This window comes from Typopeltis vanoorti, chromosome 17 (assembly GCF_054136105.1).
Source record: "Typopeltis vanoorti isolate ZY-2024b chromosome 17, IOZ_Tvanoo_1.0, whole genome shotgun sequence".
NCBI lineage: Eukaryota > Metazoa > Arthropoda > Arachnida > Uropygi > Thelyphonidae > Typopeltis > Typopeltis vanoorti.
In genome coordinates, this window is record NC_143565.1 from 107,315,703 (window position 1) to 107,342,935 (window position 27,233).

Sequence of the window (27,233 nt, forward strand, 5' to 3'; positions counted from 1 at the left end):
CCATTCTCTCCTCTTCTAGCACTTCCATATCTCTCTCTCATTCCGTCTCTCCTACTGTTTTCATCCTCTCGTCTGCTAGCATTCCCATACCTCTCTCTCATTCCTTCTCTTCTACTGTTTCCAATCTCTCCTCTTCTAGCACCCCCATACCTCTCACTCATACTCCTTAAATTCTCTCTCTCTCCTACTCTGATTCGCCTTGCATTCATCTCTTCCATTCTCCTAATCTTATCTTTCATACTTCTGCTCTCATTCACTAGACATTCCACCTCCTCTTTCAACTCATCTATCTCCCGCTGCAGGTCAGTCACTCTTAATCTAAATTCACTCTCCTATACACCAGGAACTGAGAGAATGCAGCTGATCTCTAGTAGAATGGTTAAGGATAAATAGTTTCAGGTGGGGCTTAAAAGCAGTGTAAAGAGGGTGTACTTTAGAAGCTTCTTCTCAAAAAAAAATCTTAAAAATAAGAAATAAGCATTTCAAAAAGTACAATGGTCCGTGCAATTCTTAACCCCAGCTTCAATTCAATCTCTTCATACTATAGTGAATCTGACATCAGAAAGGCTTAATGAAGATGCCTTCAGTGCCCTAAGCCTCATCTACAGTTTTGCTGCAGCACCAAAGCAAATATGAGTACTAGACTTAATGGTCAATATAGAATGTGGCATCTAATATCTTAGCACCTGAAATAGCTAACATCAAACTGGACATTGCCAATATTCTTTCTCAGTTGTTGCCTCTGAATGGAAATCTATCTTGTGGCCAGTTCAGTGCCATCGGAAGACTGAAAAGATAATAGTATAATTATCACTAGAGCAGATCACTGAATACAATTTTAAATTAGATATTCTCGGAAATCACTCCACCTACATCCCATTAATTATGATCCCACCAAAACTCAGATTAAAATATAAAAGTTACTCAAGGAACTTCCTGATCTGCCAGTATCACACAAAAAAAAAAAAAATAAAATAAAATAAAAATAATAATAATAAATAAAAAAAATATAATAATAAAATTATCCTTCTGTTCTTGTTCCCTCAGATATATGGTTTATTAGAAATCCAATTCCTCTAAACCTGTAGTAGATATCACTGATTCCCCATGCTATAAATTATTAAAGCAACTAGAGAGCTCTTACTCCCTCATTGGTCATATCAGATCTTATATAAATACTATCCATTTTAAAACTTCTATTGAGAATCTACTATTAAATAATAGATATATTGGTTATCTTTGACATCACCTCTGTTTACTAATATTCCTTTGAATGACACCTTAACACTCTTAAAATGTTTTTCCTTCTAATATCGTAGATCTCTTTTCCTTTGCCATCCATTCTGGATATTTTTCTTGGAAGAACAAAATTTTAGTCAACTACTATGGATTCTCCCCTTTCCTTTCATCTCCATTGCCAATTTTTACACAGAAAATTTTGAAAAACAAGCTATAGACTCAGCCCCCTCGCCAAGCCCATCTGACTAAGCTGTGTAGATGGTGTGTGTGCTCTCTGTTTGGTCTCATGGCCCAGTAGTCAACATCCAAGAATCAAATTTACTATGGAAAAGGAAACTAACAGTGGTGTAATAACCTTCCTGAAAACCTTACCATGCCTTCCTGTGGTAACCTCTCCTTCACAGTATACAGGAAACTTACTCACATAGGCAAATCCATTCATGAACTTTCTCATTACCTTCTCTCAGCCATATCACATCATTAAAACTCTGATTGTAGAGTTTGAGACTATAAACAGTAGAGCCTACAGTCTTAGTTCCAGTTTAGCTTCTTTCAACAGAACCATATAGATGACACTTCACTATTTGATGGTTACAGTACCTACAGAATTACAAAAAAAAAAAAAAAAATATCGATCCCCCCCAATCCATGACCATTTCTTCAGAGGGATTTCAGAAATGCCAACTCCTATGTCTTGGTCACATCCAAAAAATAGCAAAGTCCTTAAAGAAATATAACCTCTGTTTAGCTTTTAAGCCCCCACCTGAAACTGCTATCTTTATCCATTCTATTAAAATCAGCTCTCTTCTCTCAGTTCCTGGTATATATAAAGTTCCCTTTTCCTTTAAGTTGGCATACTTTGGAGAGACAGGTAGAGCAGCCATCATCTGCACAGACAAACACAAAATACATCTGCAATCATGACGGTCATGGTCTTGCAGATCATGCATTGTATGTTACTCATAGGATCAACTGCAAAAAAATGCCATGCTCCATGACAGTAAATTTAGAAAAGAAATACTGTTTTTAGAATTTGCAGGTGCCCTCTGAAATCAGCATAATTTAAATACAGATGTAAGAAACTTCGCAAAATATTGGAAATAGTAATCCTCAGAGATCCCAATTTACAACTGGAGCCTCTTACAGATTCCCACACCTAGATAGAACTTATGTTATATCCATGTTTTTTTATTTTTATTTTTTTTATTAAGTATTGTGTTGCCTTTGTGTGTGTTACAAGTTTTTATACTCCCTGATGTCTTTGTGACAGATGTAATATTGGAAGAATTAAAATAGTTTTTAATCCTTTACCAGTACTGTTCATACTCAAACCTCCAACATGATGTCCTTGCACTAAAGTCTACACACACACTGAATTATAGATCAGTGTCTGGTGTGGTCATTAAGGTATTGGAGAGGATGAATAAAGAACACGACTTACATAAAATTGTTTATTAGAATTTTTACCAATGTATCATAGGCAATATTAGTATAAAATGTAGAACCAAGGGTTACAAATGCAATAATGATGTGAATACGAACGAGCATGGTTATGTATCTGCTGAATGGGTTGATCTGTATGCATTGGATTCAGTTGTTTTGAATATATGTGGGGGGGGGGGGGATGGAAAATGTTCTCAGCTGAGCCAAGCAGACTATAGATGTAAGTATACAAAAAAGCCAGAGGTAAATTGTCTATATACAAATGCCAGAACATTAGGAAGAAAGAGGTTGAGTTTGTTGCCTTGGCAAATACACTGTGGCCTGAGATTATTTGCATCAGTGAAATCTGACTTTTGGAGTTGGGTGTAGTAACTGGAATTGAGTGCAAAGGTATGGATTTTCTGTAAGGGAGAGGAGGGTGCTACTAATGATAGATGCTTTGAGTCCAGTTAGAGGAAAAAGCTTGTGAAAGTAGTAATGTTCCATGCAGCAGATGATGAAGGGCATCATCAGATTATCCTGATGAGTAATCATTATGGGTGACTTAAATTATCAATCTTGATTGGGTAGCAGAGAAAACTCGTAAGATTGAGAGAATTCGTTGAGCCATTTCGAGACAACTTTCTCACACATTATATAAAAGAGGGAACTTTGAGGTCAGAAGAGTGATCTATCAATCCTAGTCAATGCTGTGTGCAGCACAGTGCTACCACTATTATGTTTACTACCAAATTGGAAGACTGCAGGAGGATCTAGAGCTGTTGCATAACCTTGATGAGAATTTGGTAATAGGGTCAGATGGAGATCACGTATGCTAAAAGAATATTAATATTTAGCTGAACTGTTTAAATCCTTTATCTGGTTTTATAATTTGAGTCTCAGCTCAGAAAAGATCCCACAGGAATGGAAAGAATGCATGATAATCCTGTTGAACTACTGATGTATTAGTGTCTCTGGGTGAAGATTTTAGAGAAATTGGTAAGAGGTTGCATAGAGAGATAGATAAGCTATACTTTGCAAGAAACAGCATGGATTTATAAAGGGAGGACATGTCTGAGTAAATTGCTCATATTTTATAATACATCTGTTTTGGATGAAAAGGGAATGGATATACTGTGGTACTTTTTGACTTTGCTCAATGACAGGATACTTCATTAGGCTTTTGCATGAATTGGAACATATAGGATTAGAACAGGGTTTCCCAAAGTATGTTCCATGGAAAGTGAATAAGTGTTCTGTGAAAAATTATCAAAATTGATATGAGCCTGGAATGGTTTTAAATGCTGCGATAAGTTCAAACATATTTGAAAATCAGGTGCTCCTCACTTTGCATGTGGATTGTGCTATTAAGGCCAGTATGTGCTGGCCTTGACTCACCTACCCACGGTTGGCAACGCCTCCGAGCACGAGTGAAGGATAGCAGTATCAATTCTAGGAAATGTGTGGTCACAAGCAAGGTCAATGTGATGTGGCCCAGCACACCTGTAGTGTGCGCTGTCGCATTTTTGCGATGCGATGCGATATAGCCTGCTTTGACGATAGTGTGTGTTTAGCTTTACATCGAATACAAGACCGATGATACTTGACTCTAACCAAGGTGTTCCATTAAAATTTCAGGATTTGTGAAGTGTTCCATTGTAGGAAAATGAGAAATGATGGATTAGAATATAAACTATTGATTCGGATGAGGAGTTGATGACATGTAAAAGAATACAGATAATAGGTAAAGTCATATATGAAATGTGCAAATTTGCCAGATTTGACTTGACCAGTGATGTTCCGCAGGTATATGTACACTAGTGGCCAAAATTGTGGAAACCTTTTGGAAAAAGTGTATTTTTGAGATTTTGATGGCTCATAACACCACTTTTTTTTGGTGTAATACCATAAAATTATATATGAATGGAAAGATAATTTAATCAAGAATGTAATGCAACAAAATTTGTTCAATTATGCATTTTTGAAAATTATGGAGACAACTACTGTGTTTGAATAAAAACTTTAGTTTAATATAACTAAAATCTGCATTCGACGTTTCGACCTTTATGTCAAGGTCATCTTCTGGAGCATACACAATATACACAGAAAACAAGCTACACTACAATCACACTGGTTTGTTAAAGTTACTGACCAACCGCTACAACAATTGTTGGCCTGACCTCTGGTGAAAAAAAAAAAAAAGATCCAGCATGTCAGGACTCTAGCCAATCTTCAGCTAGTATTAAAAACCATTCCATGTACATTCCAACTGACTGGAATGTACATGTATAATCATGATGTTAATATATGCATATAAATAGATGCATAGACTTGTTGTTGCGCCCAATGTATTTCTACAACCAACAGATAACACTAATAATAGGACTCTAGTGTTGATGTGTGTGTATATATATATATATATATATATTTTTTTTTTTTTTTTTTTTCTGCCAGAGGTCAGGCCAAAAATTGTTGTAGTGGTTGGTCAGTAACTTTAACAAACCAGTGTGATTGTAGTGTAGCTTGTTTTCTGTGTATGTCGTGTATACTCCAGAAGATGACCTTGACATAAAGGTCGAAACGTCGAATGTAGATTTTAGTTATATTAAACTAAGTTTTTATTCAAACACGGTAGTTGTCTCCATAATTTTAAAAAATGTATTCGGATCACCGTGTAAGCTTAAAAGAAAGGTTTGTTCAGTTATCTGTATTCTATGAAAAGTTACAGCCAAATAACCAGAAAAAAGAAGCACAGCTTGCTTAGGTTGATATGAAGTAGCTTTCCTTCATTTGAATGTAGTCAATGAGTATGAGTGTTTAGAGAGCCAATCAGGTGTCATGTTATTTTGGCAATGAGCCAATAAAGTCACAGTAGGATTCAGCTATTGATGTCATGTATTGGAGCTGAGAGGAGGACATTTGTCAGTGTGTTATGTGATTCAAGTTGTTTATCAAGTTGGTTGGATTTTTTTGTGTTCTTTCATTTAGTGAATTTGTAAAATGTAATAAAATTAAAGAAATGGCACAAAGAGTTGACTGGTCACCCAGAAAACGATGTAAAATAGTACTATTAAAGTGAACAAGGCTACTGTTATGAAGAAATTAGAAGAAAAATTGGTGGAAACTTAATCAAAGGTTGCATCTCTAAATTTTTGAAGAGGTTTAAGGAGACTCAGTCACTACGAAACCAGACTGGTAAAGGCAGGAAAAGGTGCACAACAGCAAATGATAGAAGAATTGAGAGACTGTGCCTGTGGGACAGAAGAAAATCATCTGGGTGTATACAAGATGAAATGGCGCAACACAATGTGAAGTTGAGTGCAAGTTACAACAGCGCAAACTGCAGGAATTTGCTCTAAATGCTAGAATTCCACGAAAAAAAAGCCATTTTTATCTCTCAAACAAAGGTTGAAAAGATTAAACTGGGCTGAAACCCATGTTAACTGGACAGCGGAACAATGGGACAATGTTATTTGCAGTGATGAGACCAAAATCTCCCTTTTTGGTAGTGATGGCATGAAATACGTAAGGAGAAGAATCGGAGAAGATTTGTATTCTGATTGCATTACACCTACCGTGAGAAACCCACTTAGTGTTATATGATCTGGGGTTGTATGACATCTAAAGGTGTGGGCAGAATTTGCATGATTAATGGGAATATAAATGCCCCAAAATACATAAATGAAATACCTGAGCCTAAACTGAAGCCTTTTGCACGTGCTCTTTTCCAAGATAATGAAGCATTTATATTTCAACAGGATTCAGCTCCATGTCATGTTGCTGCTGTGTGCAAAAAGTGGTTTCAAGATAATCATATTCCACTGCTGGAATAGCCTGGGAATAGCCCAGACCTTAACCTAATCGAAACTCTATGGAGCCGACTAAAGAAACTTGTTAGTCAGAAGCAACCCACCAATAAAACCCAATAGAAGCAATAATTCAATCTTGGTTTCACATTATAACAGCTGCAGAACTAAAAAATTTGGTTCGCTCCATGGGAAGGTGTTGTAAAGCCGTAATTAATAATATACATAATAATAAGGCCGTAATGAGATATACAAAAATTCTCACAAACATTGTGAGAATTTTTGTATATCTCATTTTTCCTATGTATTTCACTTTTCTTCTTTAATAACTGCTGTTGTAATAAAAAAAAATCCTTCATAAAAGTTATTACATTACATTCTTGATTAAATTATCTTTCCATTGATATATAATTTTATGGTATTACACCAAAAAAAAAAAGGTTTCCACAATTTTGGCCACTAGTGTATGTTCTTGGCTTGTTGCTTGTTCACTTTATACATTGATATTGGGAAGGAGCTAACAGCAGATTTTCAGTTGTTTTCTGATGTTGTAAAGATAGGGAGGGATCATCGTTTTTATTGTTAGTGAACTTACAGAATGACTGAGTAGGCCTGAACAATGGGCAAATGATAATGGTTAGTTCAGTGTTAGCAAGTGTAAAGTTATGCATTTTTGTGATGAGATTTCCATTGGCATATTATATTGGCGGAATTATGCAAGAAGAAACTGATATGCAAGCATCTTTGAGTTATGGTGGATAAGATCAAAGTTCACATAACAAAGATTGCAAATATGTTTTGTTCGATAATTGCAATGCTATTATTATTTTTTTATTTTATTTATTTTTTTTCCCCCCAAGGCCTTGATACAACTGCATCTGGACTACTGTATTCATATTTGGTTTTTTGCATTCTGAGGGGGGGTGAAGTTATCAAGAGATTGCAAAGAAGAAAAATAAATTGGATTATGGAATTGCGAATGTGTGGGCTGCAGGTGCTGGTAAACAGGAAGAGGATCGATATAAGCTTATAAACTTCTGAAAGGATGTTAATGAGATACCATGTTATGACATTTTTCTTTCTCCATATGGAAGTTAGAGAGGAGATGGAACATTTGTGAAAGTTGACTTTGTGTAGTTAAGAAAGGGAAAGAGCTAGATTTTTTTATCTCGCAGCACAGTGAGTGGAGCAACTTGCCTCTTGAAGTAGTGAGTGCATCTAACATGAACGAGTTTAAGGTATAACTGGTGTGGGTAATGTATTGCTTCTCTCATTAAGTCCTTGATTTCCAGGAAATTTCTGATAATAACATAGACTGACTGACTGACTGATTTTCCCTTTCAGTCGTTACCTACCATAGGTGACTTTGTAAGCATTGCCCACAAAGTATTCCTGGTGAGGTTTTTATAGGGTAGTTCACTATTGCTTTCCCCAAACATACTAACATAGCATACAGCTTAACAAAATTCAGAGTGCCACAACAGCTATAGTAAGGTAACATCATTAAATTCTTAGTTAATTAAAAAACATCAGAATACGATGACATACTGTTCCACAGCTTTCTTTATAAAGCCTTTTCATGAGCTTTTTACTTTTGTGCAGAATTTGCTTTTCCACAGGATCCTGTGTTTAGTAGAGATGCATGTTTCATTGCCAGATTGTTCAGATTCATTAAACTTAGATGCCTGGGAAAATTATGCAGGAAGTTTGTTTTTAGATAAAGAAAGAAAAAAGGTAGTAATTTTTTTTAATTTTTTTTTTTTGGACAGGATAAAATGCTTCATGATTGTTAAGCTGCTTGAGAATTTTATCAATACATTCTGATATTCCTTTCACATAAAGAAGTGGAATGCGAGCAATTTTTTTTGGGTCAGTGAAGCAAGAATCTTATAATTGTTGAATGTTTTGTTGATAAATGTTTCACGAAACTATTAATCATAGTACATAAGACAACTTTTAAGAAAAGTTGTCTTGTTATCTTGTCATCTTTTAAGAAAAGTTGTCTTGTGTTATTATATTTATGGCTATTTTGCCTGCTTCTGTTGTCTTGTGTAATATAACTCTTGATGAACATAGTATGGACATGATGTAAGGCTCTAATAGCCTCAGTTTTTTGACAAGGATGATGTAACTGCATGGATGTAACTATCAGTTTTTTTTGTTTGAAATACAGAGGTGAAGAATGCCACCATGTTCAAGAATTAACAGACCTAAAACTATTAGTTTCTTTATTTTGTTTCTAGGATTTTAGGAAAACAATTAAGGAAAATTGCCTTAATCATCGACAATATTCTAAATCAGAGGAACCAATCCAAACTATGAAGTTACCAGCATATCTGTACCATAACACAAGTTTGAGAGAGATTCCTCAGGAGACGTTCATATTTTTTCCATAAAATATTTGGAGGGAGTGAGCAATAGAGATTTCCCAATGTGTGATACCTTAAGTTTCTTGGTACACTTTGTGCTGAAGCATTAAAATATCTAGAATTGCAAAATCAAAAAAGTTTAACAGTATTGGCTGGAAAATCTGTTTCATTAATTGAGTTTTATCTTTTAAAGCCATGTTGCTAAAAAGCAAAACCAGACTGATGATAATGTCAGATGGATCCGTGCAATGATCAGATAAGTGTGTTCTTAACGAGATGTGGACTTCTCTGTGAAAGCAGAAAGCAATGGTGAGAAACACTCACTTTATGCATTAAACACACAATATATTCAACTGCAGGTTGTAAGGGCCTGATGACGATGGATCTTGGGGAATCCATATAGCTTCTGGGGGATGTGTGGAAAAGCTTTGGAAGTTTTTTAAATCATCCCAACTAGTAACATTATCAGTGAAATTACTTGTAATCTAACTGTAGGATCAGAAATGGGGGGCAACACGAATAGTTTTAATTATTGATAATTATCAGTAATTATAACATTTGTTAATTATCAACATTATTGACAATTGGGAAATTATTTTTAAAAGCCTCACATTTGAACTTGTGATGAATTGTGTTTTCCCCCTTTGATTGCTGTGTGGTGTCTGAGGTATGGTCTGTTAGACTTGTATAATTATAATTACAGATGAATTACTTATTCCTGATAAGTAATGGACGTTGGCTGATCTGGTACATCAACTTGCAAGAACAACAAATCCTATACACAAAGAACTGGTATATAGAGCTCTTTACCCTAGAGAAAAGTGGCAATAGATTGAGAGGGAAAGCCTGTTGCATCCATTGTTGCTTTGTGTGTTATAATTTATATTGTGTCCTCCAGAGATGTCTCTTTGGAGGGCACAATATAAATGAAATAGTGGAAGCATTAAACTGTTTAGTTCATCACTTGTGTCTTTGTTTCATTAAATATTTGAGTTCTAACCAGCACCTAACGTAAACACACTACGATTTTCTTATCCCCCCCTTTTAGAATTGTAGGTAATAAGTATGAATATTCTGTCATAGTTTCTGCTGATAAATGATTATTAATTGTTATAATAGTGAAATGAGAAAGGATCAGTAATTTTTTTTTTTTTTTTTTTTAAGGTGCTGGTAGCCTTCATGCCAGAAGATATTAAGAAATGGTAAAGGTAAGAATTTTTAAGCTAGATATTATCTACTTATGAGAATTAAAAATAACCGAACCAACGATTAGTTCCAAAATGGCAGATGTTACAATGATTTATCAGTCCTTTTGGCATATTATATATGTAACTAGTTGCCTATTGGAGTGTCAGGATCCTGTGAAGCTCTACTTTTCAGGAAAAGCATTCATGTGTGCACACACATTTGGTTTCACATTTTCTTTATATGAAATAGTAGGATGGTTTAATTTGTTGGATTTATGTTTTTTTTCCATATGTCATTTCTTATTCACTGCATGTACCATGATAATCATTCCTGTTAGTCTTATCAGCAAAATAAAATTTAAATCAGAAGTATGTTACTGTGAATTAAACTTATGTTTTTGTAAATTTGGCAGCTGATTTCAGTCTTAAATATAAAAGTTTGATGTGCAGAAATTAGTATTCATTGTGAAGATACTTAATTGCAAAAGTAAATTTATGAACTATGCAAAGCATTTATATGCCATCTACTGTAAGTAGATTTGCTTGAATAATAAATCTGGGTTTTAACTCGTATGTCGATGCATTTTAGATCTAATAAAAGCAACTTATCTTTTTACTATTTAATTGGAGACCATATTTTTGTTTACCACCATTTTTCTGGACTGAGATAGTGATAATCTAAGCAACATACCCCCTCTGTCCAAAAAGAAACCGAACTTTTCGAAAATAGAAGAAACTAGTGGCAGTGTGTTTTGACGAACAGTCGGAAAATGAGTTTCGAACAGGATGCGATTGACTTGTGTTGAACTTGGTAAACGTTTTGCCGAAATGCATCAAATGCTTCAAAAAGCATATCGTGATGAATGCTTATTCCGTACTCAAGTTTACAAGTGGTTTAAGCAATTTCAAAGTGGTCGTGAGACGCTTGAGGACGACGAAAGCTGGGCTGTCCAAAAAAGTTAACAACCAAAAAATGTGTGATTTCATCAAAGAAAACCCGAAATCACCTGTGAGATTGATTGAAGATTCCAAAATCAACTATGCACAACATTTTGACTGGGAGTTAGGCCTTTGCAAATTGAATTCGCGATTTGTTCCCCACAAGTTGACCGATGACCAAAAAATGTATCGAATTGAACACTGCAAGCCTCATTAAAACCGCTCGTAAGGACTCAGATTTCCTTGAAACAATCGTTACTGGTGACAAAATGTGATGTTTTGAGTATGAGCTCGAAACAAAGCGCCAGAGTGCTGAGTGGAGCCCATCAGAAGAGGGGGGGGGGCATCTGAAAAAAAAGTCGCTTGGAGAAGTTGAAAGTAAAGACAATGCTGATTTGTTTCTACGATTCCAAGGGCATTATCCACAAAGAATTCATTCTGCCTGGCCAGAATGGTCAATGGTGAGTTTTATCTCAAAGTTTTGAAGCGATTTATAGCGAGAATTCGTCACGTACGGCATGAATATTGTGACGACCGACCATTCATCACGATATTCAAAACACACTCACTCTTGGCACTATAACTCGGCTTCTAATGAAACAAATATCATAAACAGTTGACACAACACTAATGAAGGTTGCTGCTTTCGACAACAAAAAGATAAAACAGGTGGCACCACTAGTTTCTTCTATTTTCAAAAAGTTCGGTTTATTTTTGGACAGAGGGTGCACATATTACTGTAGCAGTATAACACAAGATTCAATATTTTTTGCTACTTTTTTGTCTTGGTTATTCTTCAACTTGACTGGTTGTGAAAACAACAGTCTTCTAATACTTAAACCTTTTTTGTCCATGATTTTAAATTTGAATCTTCAGTCACAATTTGAAATTGCTTTCACCTTGAAAAGAGCCTCTGTAGCCCAGTTGGTATCACTGATGCCTTTCAGTTGAAAATGCTTGGCTTAGTATCTCATCTAGGATGTGAAGAACTTTTATCAGGGTCTTTTCAATTGAAGGTAAGTCAGAAGTTTTCACATGAAAGTGACAGCGTGAGAAGGTCCTTTTGGGCACTTGGGTTTAACATCCTGCAGATTGGCAAATAGGATTAACTGTGCCCTATCATAGTGGTAAGCAGTTTCTAAGAAGCCAAGTTGGCCATGAGAGGGAGGTCATTGAGCCTAACAAAGAAGGGAAGATGGGAGTCAAGTCACCTTGAAACCCAAATGGTATCATTACTTACTCAGCAACCTTGTATGCTCACTTGATGAAATTCATTCAAATATGTCAGTGTGACGTTATCTGTCTATTCTTTAAATTGTGTAGCTACTGAGTGATAAGGAAAAATCACAAGAAATATCTGATTTGTGGAATGACTTCACACTTAATTCTTTTAAAACCCAGGAAATAATTCATTCAAGAGCAAGTAAAAAATAAAAAAAAATATATATATATATATATATATTTAATAGTATTACACAAAAGAGATATATACAGTGTACTTTCAAATTAATAAATATAAAACTAGTTTGGAATCCCATATCTTCTGATTTATTAAAATTAATATCTGATATCTAAATATACTGTAGACTGAAATACACAAACATGATTGAAGAAAAAATGAAAGAGTTTGAAAACAGTAACCAAACCTTGGAGATTCAATGACAAGCCTTGAAGAAAACAGATCGATTCAGCCAGAGAGGCATTTGGTGAGGTTGCCTGTAAGGATAGAAAAATCAGACCCCCATGGTGGACACCGGAAGTTAAAGGAGCAGCGAAAGAAAAGAAAGCATATCAAAAGTTCCTGGCAAATAAGTCAGCTTGTGCTCTTAGTGAATACAGAGACAAAAGTCATGGGAGGACGTTGGTAAGAACATGGAAAATAAATATCAAGAAGGTGGCAAGATATTCTGGAGTTTGTTGAAGAAGCTGTGAAAGGAATTAGAGATGAAGATGACATGAAAACAGGAGTAAAAGATATCCTTGAAATATGTGGATTGTCGTCCACAATCCTTATCAACCGTTTCTCAGGTATACTTGAGAAACGGTTGATAAGGATTGTGGAAGACAAGTTTGGTGAAGAGCAAGCTGGATTCAGGCCAAATAGAGGTTGTCAGGATCAGATTTTCAATTTAGGACAGATAGTTGAGAAATCATGGGAATATAACAAAGATTTGTATTTATGTTTTGTAGATCTGGAAAAGGCATATATTACAAGGTGCTAAGAGAGAAGCTATTCAAAACGCTACAGTTATATGGTGTCAATGGGGCATTATATCAAGCAATACTTGGTCTTTATTTTCGTTGTAAGTCAGCAGTTAGAATTGAAGGAAGTACAGGAAGGTGGTTTAATGTTAAATCTGGTGTCAGACAAGGATGTATGTTATCTCCTCTGTTATTCATTATCTATATGGATCACATTATGAAGGAAAGTGGTATTAAACCTGATATCAAAATTGGAGATGTTAACTCGGCTCTTTGCTTTATGCGGATGCAGTTATACTTCTAAATAAATCCGCTACAAGTCTGCAAGATTCCTTGACTAAATTGAATAACTGTTGTAGTAGATATGGTATGAAGGTCAGCATTAAAAAGACAATGAAAATAGGCAGAAACATTGAAAATATCAATTGCATTGTAAATGGAGAACCTATAGAACTTAGGCACGATTTCTAGCGAAGATGGTAAATTAAATATAGAAATAGACAATGAAATTACAAAGCTGATATGGTAGGCAGTCAACTGAATAAATTTATATGGAATAAGAGAGAAATTAGTCAAAACACTAAATTAGCTGTATACAAAACAATGTTCAAACCAGTTTTAACTTAACATGTTTGGTTGCCATAGCATTGGTTCTGGTTATTGTCTCTACCCCTATTCTTCTCACATGAAGTGAGAGTGATACCCTCAATGACATACCAGTGTCACTGTAGGGGGCTCCTGGACTCTTACCATTTGAGGGTACAGCGTTAAAATGCACAGGCCTTCCACTGTTACTTCACAGGATTGAACCAGTTGGTAACATATCTGGAGGCTTCCCGATTGGTTAGCACTTAGCGTGAAATCCTGCAACCGTGTATTTTGCCAGTTTGTGACCAAATACTGCGGCTTCAGGGGATAACTATTGAGTCCACACATGGACAGGAGACCAGTTCCCTCTGTGTTGGTGGTATGTTTGCAAGTCTGTCACCTCTCAATGCATCCCCTACTTCCTCTCAATGCATCCCCTAAATTCCCCACTAAAAAAAAAATAAAATAAAATAAACAATAGAAATCCTAAACAGCAATATAAATGATGTGCACCACCACCTACCGTCATCTAATCCAGAATTCCTATTCCTATTAGAATCCCAACTGGATTTCAACAGCCTAAACTGCACATTACACAGCTCTTTCTGCATTCATCAGAACCGACATACTATGCCAGAGATTGCAAATCCTCGAATCATCACTGTTTGATCTACTTTGGCTCAAAATTTCTTTGCCATATCAACTTGCCCTTTTCATGTGCTCTTTCAATTACCCTCCAAACTGTTAACCACTCTGACCTCTTCGACTGTCTCTCCCTAAAGCTTGACTTTCTACAGTTGAAATATCCCAATAATGAGGTCATCCTTCTTGGAGACTTCAGTGTCCACAACTCATATTGGTTACCATTCTCCAGTTTCACTGATCAAGTAGGCAGGGATGCTGAGGTGTTTGCCATCAGCAATGACCTATTTCTGATCATCAGTCTTCTCACCAGAATACATGACAACCACCTCCAATTTGCTAACACTTGACTGCTTCCTAACAAGCTCCCCTTCCAGGTATACTGTAGTTGGGTTTTCCTCTGGTAACTTGGACCACAACCTCATACACGTCTCTTTTGCCACAGAACAATCTGCACCCTCAGTCTCATGTCCTTTGGCACTAAAGGACATGAGGTCCTTTAGTGCCAAATCATGAAGGTCCAACTGGGTGGACCTCCATGATTTCTTTTCCTCCTTCCTGTGGTCTGACTACTCCTTCAGTTACTCTGATCAAAACACTTGCTGAGATTGAATAACAGAAATCATCCTCGCAGAAATGAAGGCTTTCATCCCTTATTCCATCTCTAAATTCTCAGCCACCAACCAAGCTTTGGTTCTCAAAAAAGTGTGCCAATGCTATAAAAGATAAAACCTCTGCTTACCACAAATGGCTCAAGACAATACTCCAGCTGTCCACTCTGCCAATACTTCAGCTCAAAATAGTTGTAAAAGAATCATCACCAAGTCCAAGTCAGACTTTGAAAGGCCCAAATGCTGCAAACTATCCTCCTGCGCAAATGGTAATCATTCCTTCTGGTCCCTTGCAAAGGCCATTGGGCACAACTTCTGCCCACCCAGGTTTCCATCACTCTCTCAAATCTGAATGGTATTATAATAGACAAGGCCAACTTACTGTCATCACTTTTCTAATTCCTGCATTGATGAACTGGGCAAAGTTCTCTACACTCCACCAAGAACAGCTACCTTCATGTTGCCAGTCTTCCAACAGAAAAAAATCTGAATAATCCTTAATAACCTGAACACAAACTTGGCATCCGGTCCTGATGGTAATACCACCTATTATGCTAAAAAATTGTGCTCCAGAACTAACACCTATCCTGTATCATTTCTTCATTCTGGCATCTTCTACCCAACAACAGGTTCACATCCAGCCCATCCCAAAGAAAGGCGATAAAAGTACCAACAAACTACCGTCCAGTTGCTCTCACCTCTGTTTTCTCTAAAATTATGGAGAAGAACAACCTACTCTTGAACCACCTAGATACAATAATCAGTGACCAGTAGTATGGATTCCACCACTTGCAATCTATAGCTGATCTTGCTTTCACCACTCACCTCTGGACTCAGACCATTGAGAAATTTGGTGAATGTGGTTGCCCTCGAAATTTTAAAGTTGTTTGATCAGGTTTCGCACAGGGACTTGCTTTGCAAACTGCCATCCTTATGGTCTGCTTTCCTCACTCTGGTTGCTTACGACATGTCATGGTGGACAGTTTCCTCTCCTCAGATTTCCTTACCAATGCAGGAGTATCCCAGGGTTCTGTTCTTTCACCCACTCTCTTTCTTTTGTATATAAATGACCTTCTTTCACTGACTTCTAGATTTTCTGATGACAGTATACTCCATTCCTCTTTTTCATTTGACAAACCTTGTAGTGCTCAAGTATTAGAATCTTCATGACCTACGATGACCAGTGACCTGAACTCAGATCTCCTAGCTACATCTCAGTGGGAAAAGGGCAACCTTGTAAACTTCAATTCTACTAAAACTAAGTTCTGTCTTTATCTGTCGCAAGAAAGAGCTCGCATCCCTCTCTCCCCCTTCCTTACCTTCAGTAATTCAGCAGATATATCCAAACACAATCAGATTTCTCTTTTTGGACTGACCTGCACCTCTGATCTTTTCTGGCACAACCACATTTCAACCATAGCTTCTGCAGTTGCCAAAAACCTTGGTGTACTTTTTTTTGCATGAGACACTATTTACTTCCCTTCACAACTACTGACTATGCAAAGCTCAAATCTGCCCAGCCATGGAATATTGCTCCCATATTTGGGTAGTTTATCAAAATCCTAGATTTTATTCAAAAGAGGGAAGTCTGGCAAATTAATGATCTCTCTCTCTCTCTCTCACATACCCACTTCAATCCCTTTCCTCTCATAGATGTTCAGTTTCTGCTGTGCCTCTTCTACAGATACTTTCATGAACGGTGCTCTGTTGAATTGTCCACTATTATTCTTCTACTCTCCTACAAAATCATTAAAATAAGAGCCACTGCTAACCAACACCCTTTTACAGTCAATCTTGAAACTCACTGAACCAACTTCACTGCCTCCTCTTTTATTCCATCTACTTTGGAACAGTCTCCCCCACTCTTCCTCCCAGAAAGATTACAGTCATCAGATATTAAAAAAAAAAAAAAGTTAGAGAAATAGGACTCTTCTTCATTTGTTTCTTTGCTGTTCATATGGTATAACTTGTTTTTAAATAATATTCATTGCAAAAAAATTTTCCTTAAGTTATTAATTCATTGGCCATTGGATTCACCTTTACTTAAAATAATTTTTGGGATTCCTGTTTCTTTCATAAATCTCTTCACTGTGCATGCAAAATTTTTCAAATGGCTCCCACATTGCCGTTAGTGAAAACAAAAAAACTGAAATGACAACTTTACTAGTGTACATTGTAACAAATCCTATACATTAAATGCCATTGAAATTATAACAAACATCAGGTCTCTTGTAAGTGCAATTTAATTCAAAAATACTAATTTTTAAAAACATTTCAATCTTTAATTAGGCACTTGGCAAGTGCTGATTGTGTGTGTTTTTGAAACCAGCTTATCAGAATTCTAACATACAAAAGGAATTGTAAATTGTGATTTTTTAAAAAATTTATTTATTTTTATAATATAAGCCAGAAAATCAGCATATATGTGATATTTTTTAATATTTAATTGACTTGGTTTGCTTGAGGGTTCAAATGTCAGTATAGGCATGGCTGTTTTTGCATATCCTTGAGGTGGAAGATGAATTTCATTGTTTAGTTTAGACCATCACCTTGCTTATTGTATACCTGAAGTGGCTGGAAATAACTCCATGTTTAGTCTTTCAAGCTAGATTTCTTGATAGAATCTAGAAAATTCAACTCATCTTTAGCTCACCCATAGTACATTAGTGCAAATTACCCAGTTGTTTTGCACTTGCTGAAGCCAAACTTGAAAGATAGTCTGACTTACATTCTGAGATAAGTTTATATTGATAGAACAATTTTTGAGCTGCTTTTGAAAATAAAGCAGTATGAAATAAATTAGTGTTGTGAAATTATAGCAAAATGCAAATCTCATTTCAGAATTCAGTGAAATTTTTCAATTTGCTCTGAATGAGCTGAATAATCATTAAATGCATTGCTTACAAAATTGAGCACTGTTAAAATAGATAAATATTAAAAACTAATTATAAGATGTTGTATTCTGGTATTAATAATCAGGAAAGGAAAGAGTAGCTATATTATCCACAAGAATTTCTAGAATGGTAGGTATTTCACAGGTATAGTGATGTGTAAATTTCAGAATGGATAATTGGAAACTGAGACTTATGGTTTGTACAGAAGGTTCTACTGAGTAAGTAGATAAGAAAGGGAATTGGCAGCTTAAAAAAAAGCTGGATCTTGTTAGAATCCTAAAATAGCAGAAGAAGAGATGGATGTACACAGAAATGTTTTGGGAAAATTAGAGAAGAAAGCTAATAATGATGGAAAGTACATGTTGGATTTCTGTTTAGGGCATGGACTAGTCATTACTGACAAATTGTTTCAACATTAATGATGTGCATAAATTTGCATAGAGAGAACAAAAAAAAAAGAAATTTATTTTTAGTGATATTTTCAACACTGGTTTAGGATAGAAGAATATGTAAGGGATGTGAAATAGAAAATTATCACCATTTAGTTTTGAGCTGGATAAGAGTATTGTATTGAGTTTTAAAAAGAATTCTAGCTGTGAGCAACTTTTTTGATGTGAATTGCAGACTCAGATACAATTATTGGAGAAAAGATAGCAAACTATAACAGAAACTTATAATTCCAGTGGCCAAACTGGAATTATAAGTTTCTGGCTGAATCAATGTTTTCATTGATTCAGCCAGGGAGGTGTTGTGAAGTTGAACGTGATAGAAAATTTGCAACTTCATAATGATTTTAAAAGCCAGATGTACTTGAAAACAAGAAATCATATGAAAAGTTTTTAGGAAGGAGGTATGCAGATGCCCTTAAGTTAATTACATTTTTCTATATATTCTCAAAGTTACATGTAAAAGTAACTAAAAGCATGGAATAATTTGAGACTTATTGAAAAAGAATAGAAATAGTGGATTGTAAAAAGAAACAAATTTTAAAGTTGACTTAAGATGTGAAAGATATTCTGGAATAATTACCTTGGTAATTAAATAAGATAAGCAGTAACAAAACAGTGGTACAAAAATATTCAATAGAAATGCATTTTATATCAATACTCTAGGTCAGTGTTTCTTAAACTTTTCATGACTGCAGAACTGTGCATATTTCTTTTTTTTTCTATAGAATCCCCTATGAAAATTTTCATAAATTTGGAAAGGAAATCAAGAAAACGTATTACAAATAATGACTTTTTAGAAATGTCAGTAAAAATAATAGATATAGAATGTATAAAAGAAGATACGGAAGAATGGGAAAACTAATAGTTAATTCATAAGGCAGCCTCTGAAGTACTTGGAAAGAAAATTAACATACAGCTGGGTTGTGAGTAATGCATTTGAATAATGTAAGATTTGATTTAGTGTGAATTGTACAATGATACCAGGTCACATTTAATGCAATCCAAAATTCAGTTAATGCGAGGCTAGTGCATGCAGAGTTACTGTTAGAGTTTTAGACGCTGCTACTTCAGACTGCATGGTAGTTTTTGCAATTTGGTTTAATTATTTTTAAGATATTCCCTTAACAAAATGGACAAAAGGAAAATTTCTTCAGGCAAAAACACTACAAAAAAAAAAAATTATAACAAAAATGTCATGTGATTGAATGACATGAATGTGATCATAGCAAATATGAGATGTCAGAATGCCTGAATCTATAGAATGGAATATTTTAAACATGCAGAGGAAATAAAAGTAAAATTGCATAAGGTTTTTGTTGTTTGCAAACATCTACAACAAATAGAAGTGTTGCAATGATAGAAATAATCTTTTAACTGTATGGATTGAGAATTGCACTCAAATGCATTCCCCTCAGCATCAGCCATTCTGGCAAAAGCTTTAAATTTGTTTAAGAGAGTGAAAGAAAAACATAATGAAGTAGAAGAAATGTGTAATGCAATTGTTGGTTGGTTGGTATGATCGATTTAAAATGGAGTTCAACTGCATAATGTTAAAATCACCAGTGAGGTAGCCAGTGAGAATGAGGGTGAAGCATCTAAATATCATGATATTTAAGAAAAAAAAAAAAAAATTGAGGATGGTTGGATACATTTAAACAAATATTTAACTGGTTTATTCTGGAAAAGGATGCCTTCCAGAACTTGCATCTCTAAGAAAGAAAACAGTTCAGTCTATACTACTAAAATATTTCGGAAGACAAAGATGTTTTCGCCAGTCTTTACCTTCAGGTATGATATTTAGTATTTTTTTTTTATTTTGCCCTCTGTCTACTCTGACTTTGTTTACAATAAATTTAAATCATAATTATATTTTTATCCTTTACTATAATATTTTGTTAATAAAAATATAAAAATTTGTATTGCTTACTATATATTGGCCAGTACGTGTAGGCTTGCTGTAAACAGTGAAGGATAGCCTGAAGGAAGATGTGTGACCAGTGTATCTAGAAATGGGAGCGAGTTTATTATTTTCAATTTCACTAGTAAATTGTATGCACTCATGTTGTTAGTTCAGGTGGCTAAGGAATGTGTTTGACATTTGGCGGCCATGTGGCCAGATAATGAAAACATCGTTTAAACATCATATTACTTTAAAACCTACAGTTTGACATAGATACATTAACAATTATTATTATTACGGGCGACTCCAAGGAGTCCTTAGACTCATCGAGGGAGGCCCTAAACATCATGTCCATCACAACTATTCGACATTCACACAGTGACTATCATACTTTGTCTTGAACTCATTCACTGTCAGCATTCACAACAGACTCAGGCAGCTTATTCCACTCATTCACCACTCTAAAAGTAAAAAACCAAGCTCTAACACTCTTACTAACCACACTCTTGCCCAGCTTCCATGGATGTCCCCTAGTCCCCCCCACCACCACCAGTCCTGTTCTCAAAAATATCCTCTGAATTAATCCTATAGAAATCCTTCAGCAATTTGAATGTCTCAATCATATCTCCCCTATTCTGCCTATCAACCAATTTCTGCAACCCATAAATCTTCAACCTGTTTTCATAAGGTTCATTCCATAGACCTGCTACCATCTTGGTCACTCTCCTCTGGATCCTCTCAACCTCTTTCCCATCAAGAAGAAACTTAGGGTGACCAGATCTGGGCACAGTAATCAAGATGGGGTCATATCAAGGCTCGATACAGAGGAACTTGCTTGTCTCTGCTCGTCAAACTATTTTTCAGCATCCAAGTGATTTGATGAGTTGATTTAGCTACTTTTTGCAATGTGCCCCATAAACTTCAACTCCCTATCCACCAACACTCCCAAGTCCCTGGCCTCATCAATCTCCTGGAGTACAGTTCCACCAATGTGATATACTGCTGCTAATCTTTTCACCCCAAAATGTATAACCTTACATTTTGCCACATTAAATTGACATCCATTCTCCTTAGCCCAGACCTCCAATCTATCCAAATCATCCTGCAAAATTTTGACATCTTCAGCATTCACTATTGCCCTACCCAACTTAGCATCATCAGTGCACAAATGAACCGTTCCTCTCAGATCCTTCCCTATATCGTTAATGAATAAATTAAACAGCAATGGTCCAAGAACAGAACCCTGCAGCACACCACTAATCACAGGCCTTCTTTTGGACTCTACTCCTGAGTAAAGTCCAAAAGAAGGTGGTTGATGGAGAGATACCAGAGAGTAGTTCTCCATCAACCACCCTCCTATCCACCTCACCAACCCTATATCCATTCCCATATATTGCAGTTTAAGGATTAGACTTCCATCTGGTATCCTGTCAAAGCCCTTAGCCAGGTCCAGCAGTATCACTGTAAACCCATTGCCCTTATCCAGTTCAGCCGTCACTGTGTTATAAAACTTAAGCAAGTTACTGAGGCATGATCTACCTATCACAAAGCCACGCTGTCCCCCACACAGTATCTCATTTTCATCACTCCATTCCTGTATTTTCCCTTGACTACTTTCTCCAAGACCTTGACAACGACTCCTGATATGCTGATCGGTCAGTAATTTGCAACAGTTGTCTTGGATCCTCCTTTATGCAGTGGAACTATTTTTCCTTTCTTCCACCCCCTTCGGGACTAAACCAGATCCGAGACGCAGATTAAACACGGGTCTTACGCTTCACGTAAGACCCGTGCTGATATACCATCCAATCCCACAGATGTATTTACATTAAGGTTCTGTAATAGACTATTCACCTCCACTTCATTCACCACAATTCCCATATAAACTAATGGTTCCTTCATTCTTTCAACGTCACCACCTGGATGATATACTCTTGCAAAGTGCTCACTCAGTAATTCCACTATATCGACTGATTCAGTGACCTCCCTACCATCGGCGTTCCTTAAAATCATTCTGCCGTGTAGTTTTTCTTTTACTACCAGCATATTGAAAGAACTGTTTGGGATTCTCTTTAGCTTGCATGGCTAATTTCCTTTCATAATCCGTTTTTGCTTTTCTCACAACACTCTTTACCCTTGTGGCCTGCGCTTTATTCCGTTTGTGTGCCTGCAGGTCACCTTTCTCCTTAAATTCCTTCCACAGTTGTTTCTTTTTCTGCAACTCAAGTTTAATGGTGTTATTCATCCATTTCCCCTACTTGATTTACTATTTGGACTCTAGGTATACAGTCAGCCATAACCTACTGAAAATGCTCCTTGACCACTTCTCATGCCCTATCAACATCCAGCCGTTGCAGTTTTACATGCCATGGCACTGAACCAAGCAATCTCCTAAGCTTGTCATACTTGCCAGCACGGTAATTCCACGTGCAACGTGTTAATCGAAAATTTCACACATTTAGCCACCTCCCAGGTCAAGACCCTATGACAATGTTTTTGTTATCTGGCGGCATAAAAATCCCAAAAATTTGGATGGCACACATTAAGCCCATTTAGTTTTCCAGCAAACCTTGACTTTAGGGCTCTAAGCAATTTTTCAGCTTTTATTGGTCACTATCCATACTGGTTTGTTGTAATTTATATGTATACTTATATAAGTATTTTTTTTTTGTGTGAACATGTTGTTCTCCAGCTTAATTTAATTTCGTAACCTAATAGATAATAATAATAACAGGACTCTATCTTTGTAGTAAGTTTTTTTCCACCCACCAGAAATCAGGCCAGTAGTTTTAACGGTTGATCAGTAACTTTGGCATACCATGTACATCGTAGTGCAGCTTATTTCTTTGTATATATGTGTATACTCCAGATGATGACCTTAATTTGCAGATTGAAACATCGAGTGTTTATTTTGGCTTATATTAACTAAAGTTTTTTGGTTCCATAATTTTCATGATTTATCCTGATCACCGTGTAAACATGAAGGAAAGGACCCTATATTTATTATTTAGCAGGCTCTCATCTGTTTGTCTTTGTGCACGTAGCATTAGTTATATTGGTTTCCCTGATGCAGAAATTCACAATATTAATCACGCCGTCTGGATGCAAAAAGGTAATGTGCAAGAACTAATTGTCTTGGTTGGCACAAATGTTTTGAGAGGTGAAGTTGTTAGAAGATCTAAGTGAGAAGGTGAAGATTGTAAGTCTCCTGATATGCTATGATAGAAGTAACCTAGGTGGAGGGCATTGGTAGCAAATGAATCAATATGCAGGCTGTTCAGAAGGAATGATTTAAGATTTGTGGTTCGTACTTGACAGAAAGAAGGATTTGTATAATGCTGATGGACTGCATCTAATTGGTAGTGGTGCAAGGTGTCCAGAGAGAACTTTGTTCAGCGAGCATGCTGAAGTGCAAATTCAGGAAAATTGAAACAATTAGGGTGGGAGCGGGTGAGTTTGTGTGAAGGCACCCATGAGGCAAGTGATAATACTTAAGTGCAACTAGTCTCTCAAGCAAAAATATTTGATAGAGTAATCATTTCAGGAAGTAAAGGTGGGTGGGACCTAAAGGAATGTTGCAACTTCTTTATTCTGATGCCAGAAGTATAGGAACAAGAGAGAGGATTTTTTGGGTTGGTTAATGCACCTCACCAAAACTTATAAGGAATTAGTGAGACTTGGCTAACAGCAGGTGATGTAGTTACTGGAATAGAATGTGATGGGTTTAGTATTTTCAAAGAAGATAGGATGTGTGCTACTGATGATAGTGGATGAATTGCAGCCAAAAAGAATAGAAGATAGGTGGTAATGTGGCTATTCATTTGAAGTAGTCTGGTCTGAGATCAAGGCCAGTAAGACAAAATATACAGTTGGTTGTTGCTGTAGTCTAGGGTTTCACGGATGATCTGGAAGACATGCATCGTCAGATTAGTATAATGAGTACAGGCCAAGTGATTATTATGGGAGACGTCAACTATGGAGATATAGACTGGAAGGAACAAAGATCAAATGGCAGGAAGGAAATGGAACTCATGAACAATACAAGGTGACCAGCATGGCAAGGAAGGCAGTCATATTACGAGAAGAATCTAGCAGAGCAAAGGAAATCCCAAAGAGGTCTTTTGTTACTTGGCAAGTAAGAGGAAGAATGACTATGAGAGGTTAACGTTAATGAGTGATGGCCACAAGGTGACAGAAGGAGATAAAATAGTTGAGTTACTGAATGACCACCTTGCAAGGCTATATTATCCAAGTGAGGTTACTGCTGTAACATGTGACAGACACTGATGTGGGAACAGAGGTGGATGAATTGGAGGTTCTTAGGATATTGCAGAATCTCAATGCATATACAGCTGTGGGATTAGATGGGATATCAGCCTAGGTTTTGCAAGAATGTGCAAGAGAACTGGCAGTGCCTCTGACTAGGCTCTGTAATTTAAGGTGCAGCTCAGGTAGAGCACATAGCTGTTAAAAAAATCTGAGATTGAGTAAAATATCGAGTTATTACTCAGTAACAATTTATATAATGAACCACAAACCAGACTGATCAAGAGCATATTTTGAAAAAATTCATGCAATACAATATTTACCAAATATTGTCATTTCTTGATCTGACAACAATTTCTAATTTCTGTTGCCGAAAAAAACTTGGACATTACCACAGGTAGGACAAAACTACCTGTGGTAATGTCCAAGTTTTTTCTTGCAGTTAAACTCTCAGCTTTTAGTTTTGATATGACACTATTCAGCTAGAATTTGCTTTCACTGCTAGACTTAACTTATTCCCATTTCCTTTGTAAGTGGTCCTGAATTCACATTAGAGAAATCCATTTGAGTTTGACAAAGCTGATGAGGATGATCAGCTTGGTTATCTTGTTTCATCTGAGCTTAACTATTAGGATTTGGATTTCAAGCTTGTGTTCTTGTGACATAGGTTTAAAATGGATTAAAACTACATTAAAAAAAGCTTCCTTATCTCTTAAAACGTATCATTAGAGCAAAACATTGACTAAATCTAAATAATTAATGAAAAAAATGAATCATTTAGTTAATCACATCTAAATTGAAAGTGACATTTTCTAATTAAAATTGAAGGTTAGTTAGGCAGTCTCAAATGGAGGTGGCAGGGTTTTTCTCCCAGAAATTCTGATTTTTCAATCTTGAAAACAGGCAAACTGGCCAGAAAAACATGTTATTTACAGACATAGTATACTGGCTTCAATGCCTTAATTATTCTGGCCACAAACTGAAAACAGTGTATTTTTTTAAAAAAATACAAATCTAGAGAGAGAGAAAATCAGCATTCCATGATTTGGCTGATGTAGAAAGTCCTCACAGGATTCTTTGAATCTCTGAAATTTTGAATAGCAGTGCTTTCCCTCCTGAAAATTTGGAGCAGTTCAGCAAATAACACAACAGACGAATTAATTTGCAGTTGAGTGATGCATGATATAGTGTGGACAGTGGATTGTGTATTACCATGTGCTGAAGAGTGGTCTCATACGATGCGATTTTTGGACTTTTAGAGGAGGTATCATGTAACAAAAAACAGTTTTATATCATGTTAGAGATAACTGTTTTCCAAATACAAGAAATTGACTTGAAATCAGTTTTGTTAAAATTTGGTTGATGTCGCAAGTCCTCCAGAATTCTTGAATCTCACAAATATAAAAACTTAAGTGTTATATCCTGTCATTAAATGCCATGGTCATCCAATCTGGTCAAACGAAGTAGGCAGAAATGAATGTAATCTATGTGCTCTTTCGTGCCTAACTTCATTAGAATGAGACTACATTAGCAAGGAATATAATAGTCTGCAGGAAGAACCCAGGGGTGCAACTTGTCTTTTGGAGAAGAAAAAAGGAAGAGATTTGAATTGGGGAAGAGGAAATAGAACACTGGAATTCTTGTAGAATGACTTTTTTTTCAGAAACACTTAACAAATACAAGAGTATGTAATACCATTTATTAGTTTTCTTACCATTACACATTGCTTTTATATTTAAGTATTTGATAGACAATTGAGATACCGAGTAAATTTTCATTTTTTCAGTTTTCTTTTCATAAGCAGAACCTGTTTAGCTTCATCTTGATCATGAAAATTTAATCAAATTATCTGCATAAGTTGACTTATTGTATATTTATTTTCTTATCTTGTGTTGTGAGTTAAACCGTTCAACTGAGTTAAAAAATAAAAATGAACTATCAACACTTTGGCCTTTTTACTCAGTTTTAGTTTGATATTATTTAACTGTTTACTGCATAATGTATTTTGCAACATGGGATGGGATTTGGTTGGAAGTTATTTCAATGAATGAAACTGTAATTCTCTCAAGAGTGTTTATCTTGTTTATTTTTATTTTAGAAAGCTACAAAGATATATGTTGGCAATTTGCCAGAATCCTGTCAAGCATCTACTCTTCAGGAGTTATTTGAGAAATACGGAGAAGTGAAAGAGTGTGATGTTGTCAAAAATTATGGTTTTGTGGTAAGTTCTATATCCAGTTTATAAAACTATATTCTGGTTTTTATAGTTATGAATCATTCTTATAATAAATATACTTAACTGTAGAAAAAATTTGCCTTAATAATAATTATTGTAAAGATTTATTTCAGACTACATTACTGATTTATTGTAATTGAGATTGAAGTAATTTATTAATTAGCATTGGTAGTGTTCCTTATTACTACCTGATTTATTAATTGATAAATAATTTGCTCATTTTCATGTTTAAAATTACCTACAAATAGTATAAATACAAAACAAGATCAAGGCAAATTTCTTCCACGTTTTTTTTTTTGTCTTCAGCAATGCACAACTCCCAGTTGTTTCTTGTTCATGTGCTGCTAAAATTGTACTGATAATATCCATGCACAGTTGACTTCAACTAAAGCAAACACTGCTAAAACTCACAAAACTGAAAAGTCCTGACCAAAGCTTTACAGGTACTGTGTGAAAAGAAATTCACTATAACAGACTTTTCAA

At 35.7% G+C, this 27,233-nt stretch overlaps 1 protein-coding gene across 6 annotated transcripts in view; it reads left to right on the forward strand.

Moving 5' to 3' along the window:
• Positions 1–27,233, forward strand: part of LOC150097752 (RNA-binding protein 4-like) — a 294,888-nt gene that overhangs the window by 25,656 nt on the left and 241,999 nt on the right. For all 6 annotated transcript variants that reach the window (XR_016549641.1, XR_016549642.1, XM_090406763.1 and 3 more), the window contains exons 2-3: positions 10,001–10,044; positions 26,613–26,735. Coding sequence is in view for 4 of the 6 variants with exons in the window: in XM_090406763.1 (XP_090262889.1) it covers positions 10,036–10,044; positions 26,613–26,735 (132 nt within the window). In the remaining 2 variants the exon portion in view is untranslated. The remainder of the gene's footprint in view (positions 1–10,000; positions 10,045–26,612; positions 26,736–27,233) is intronic.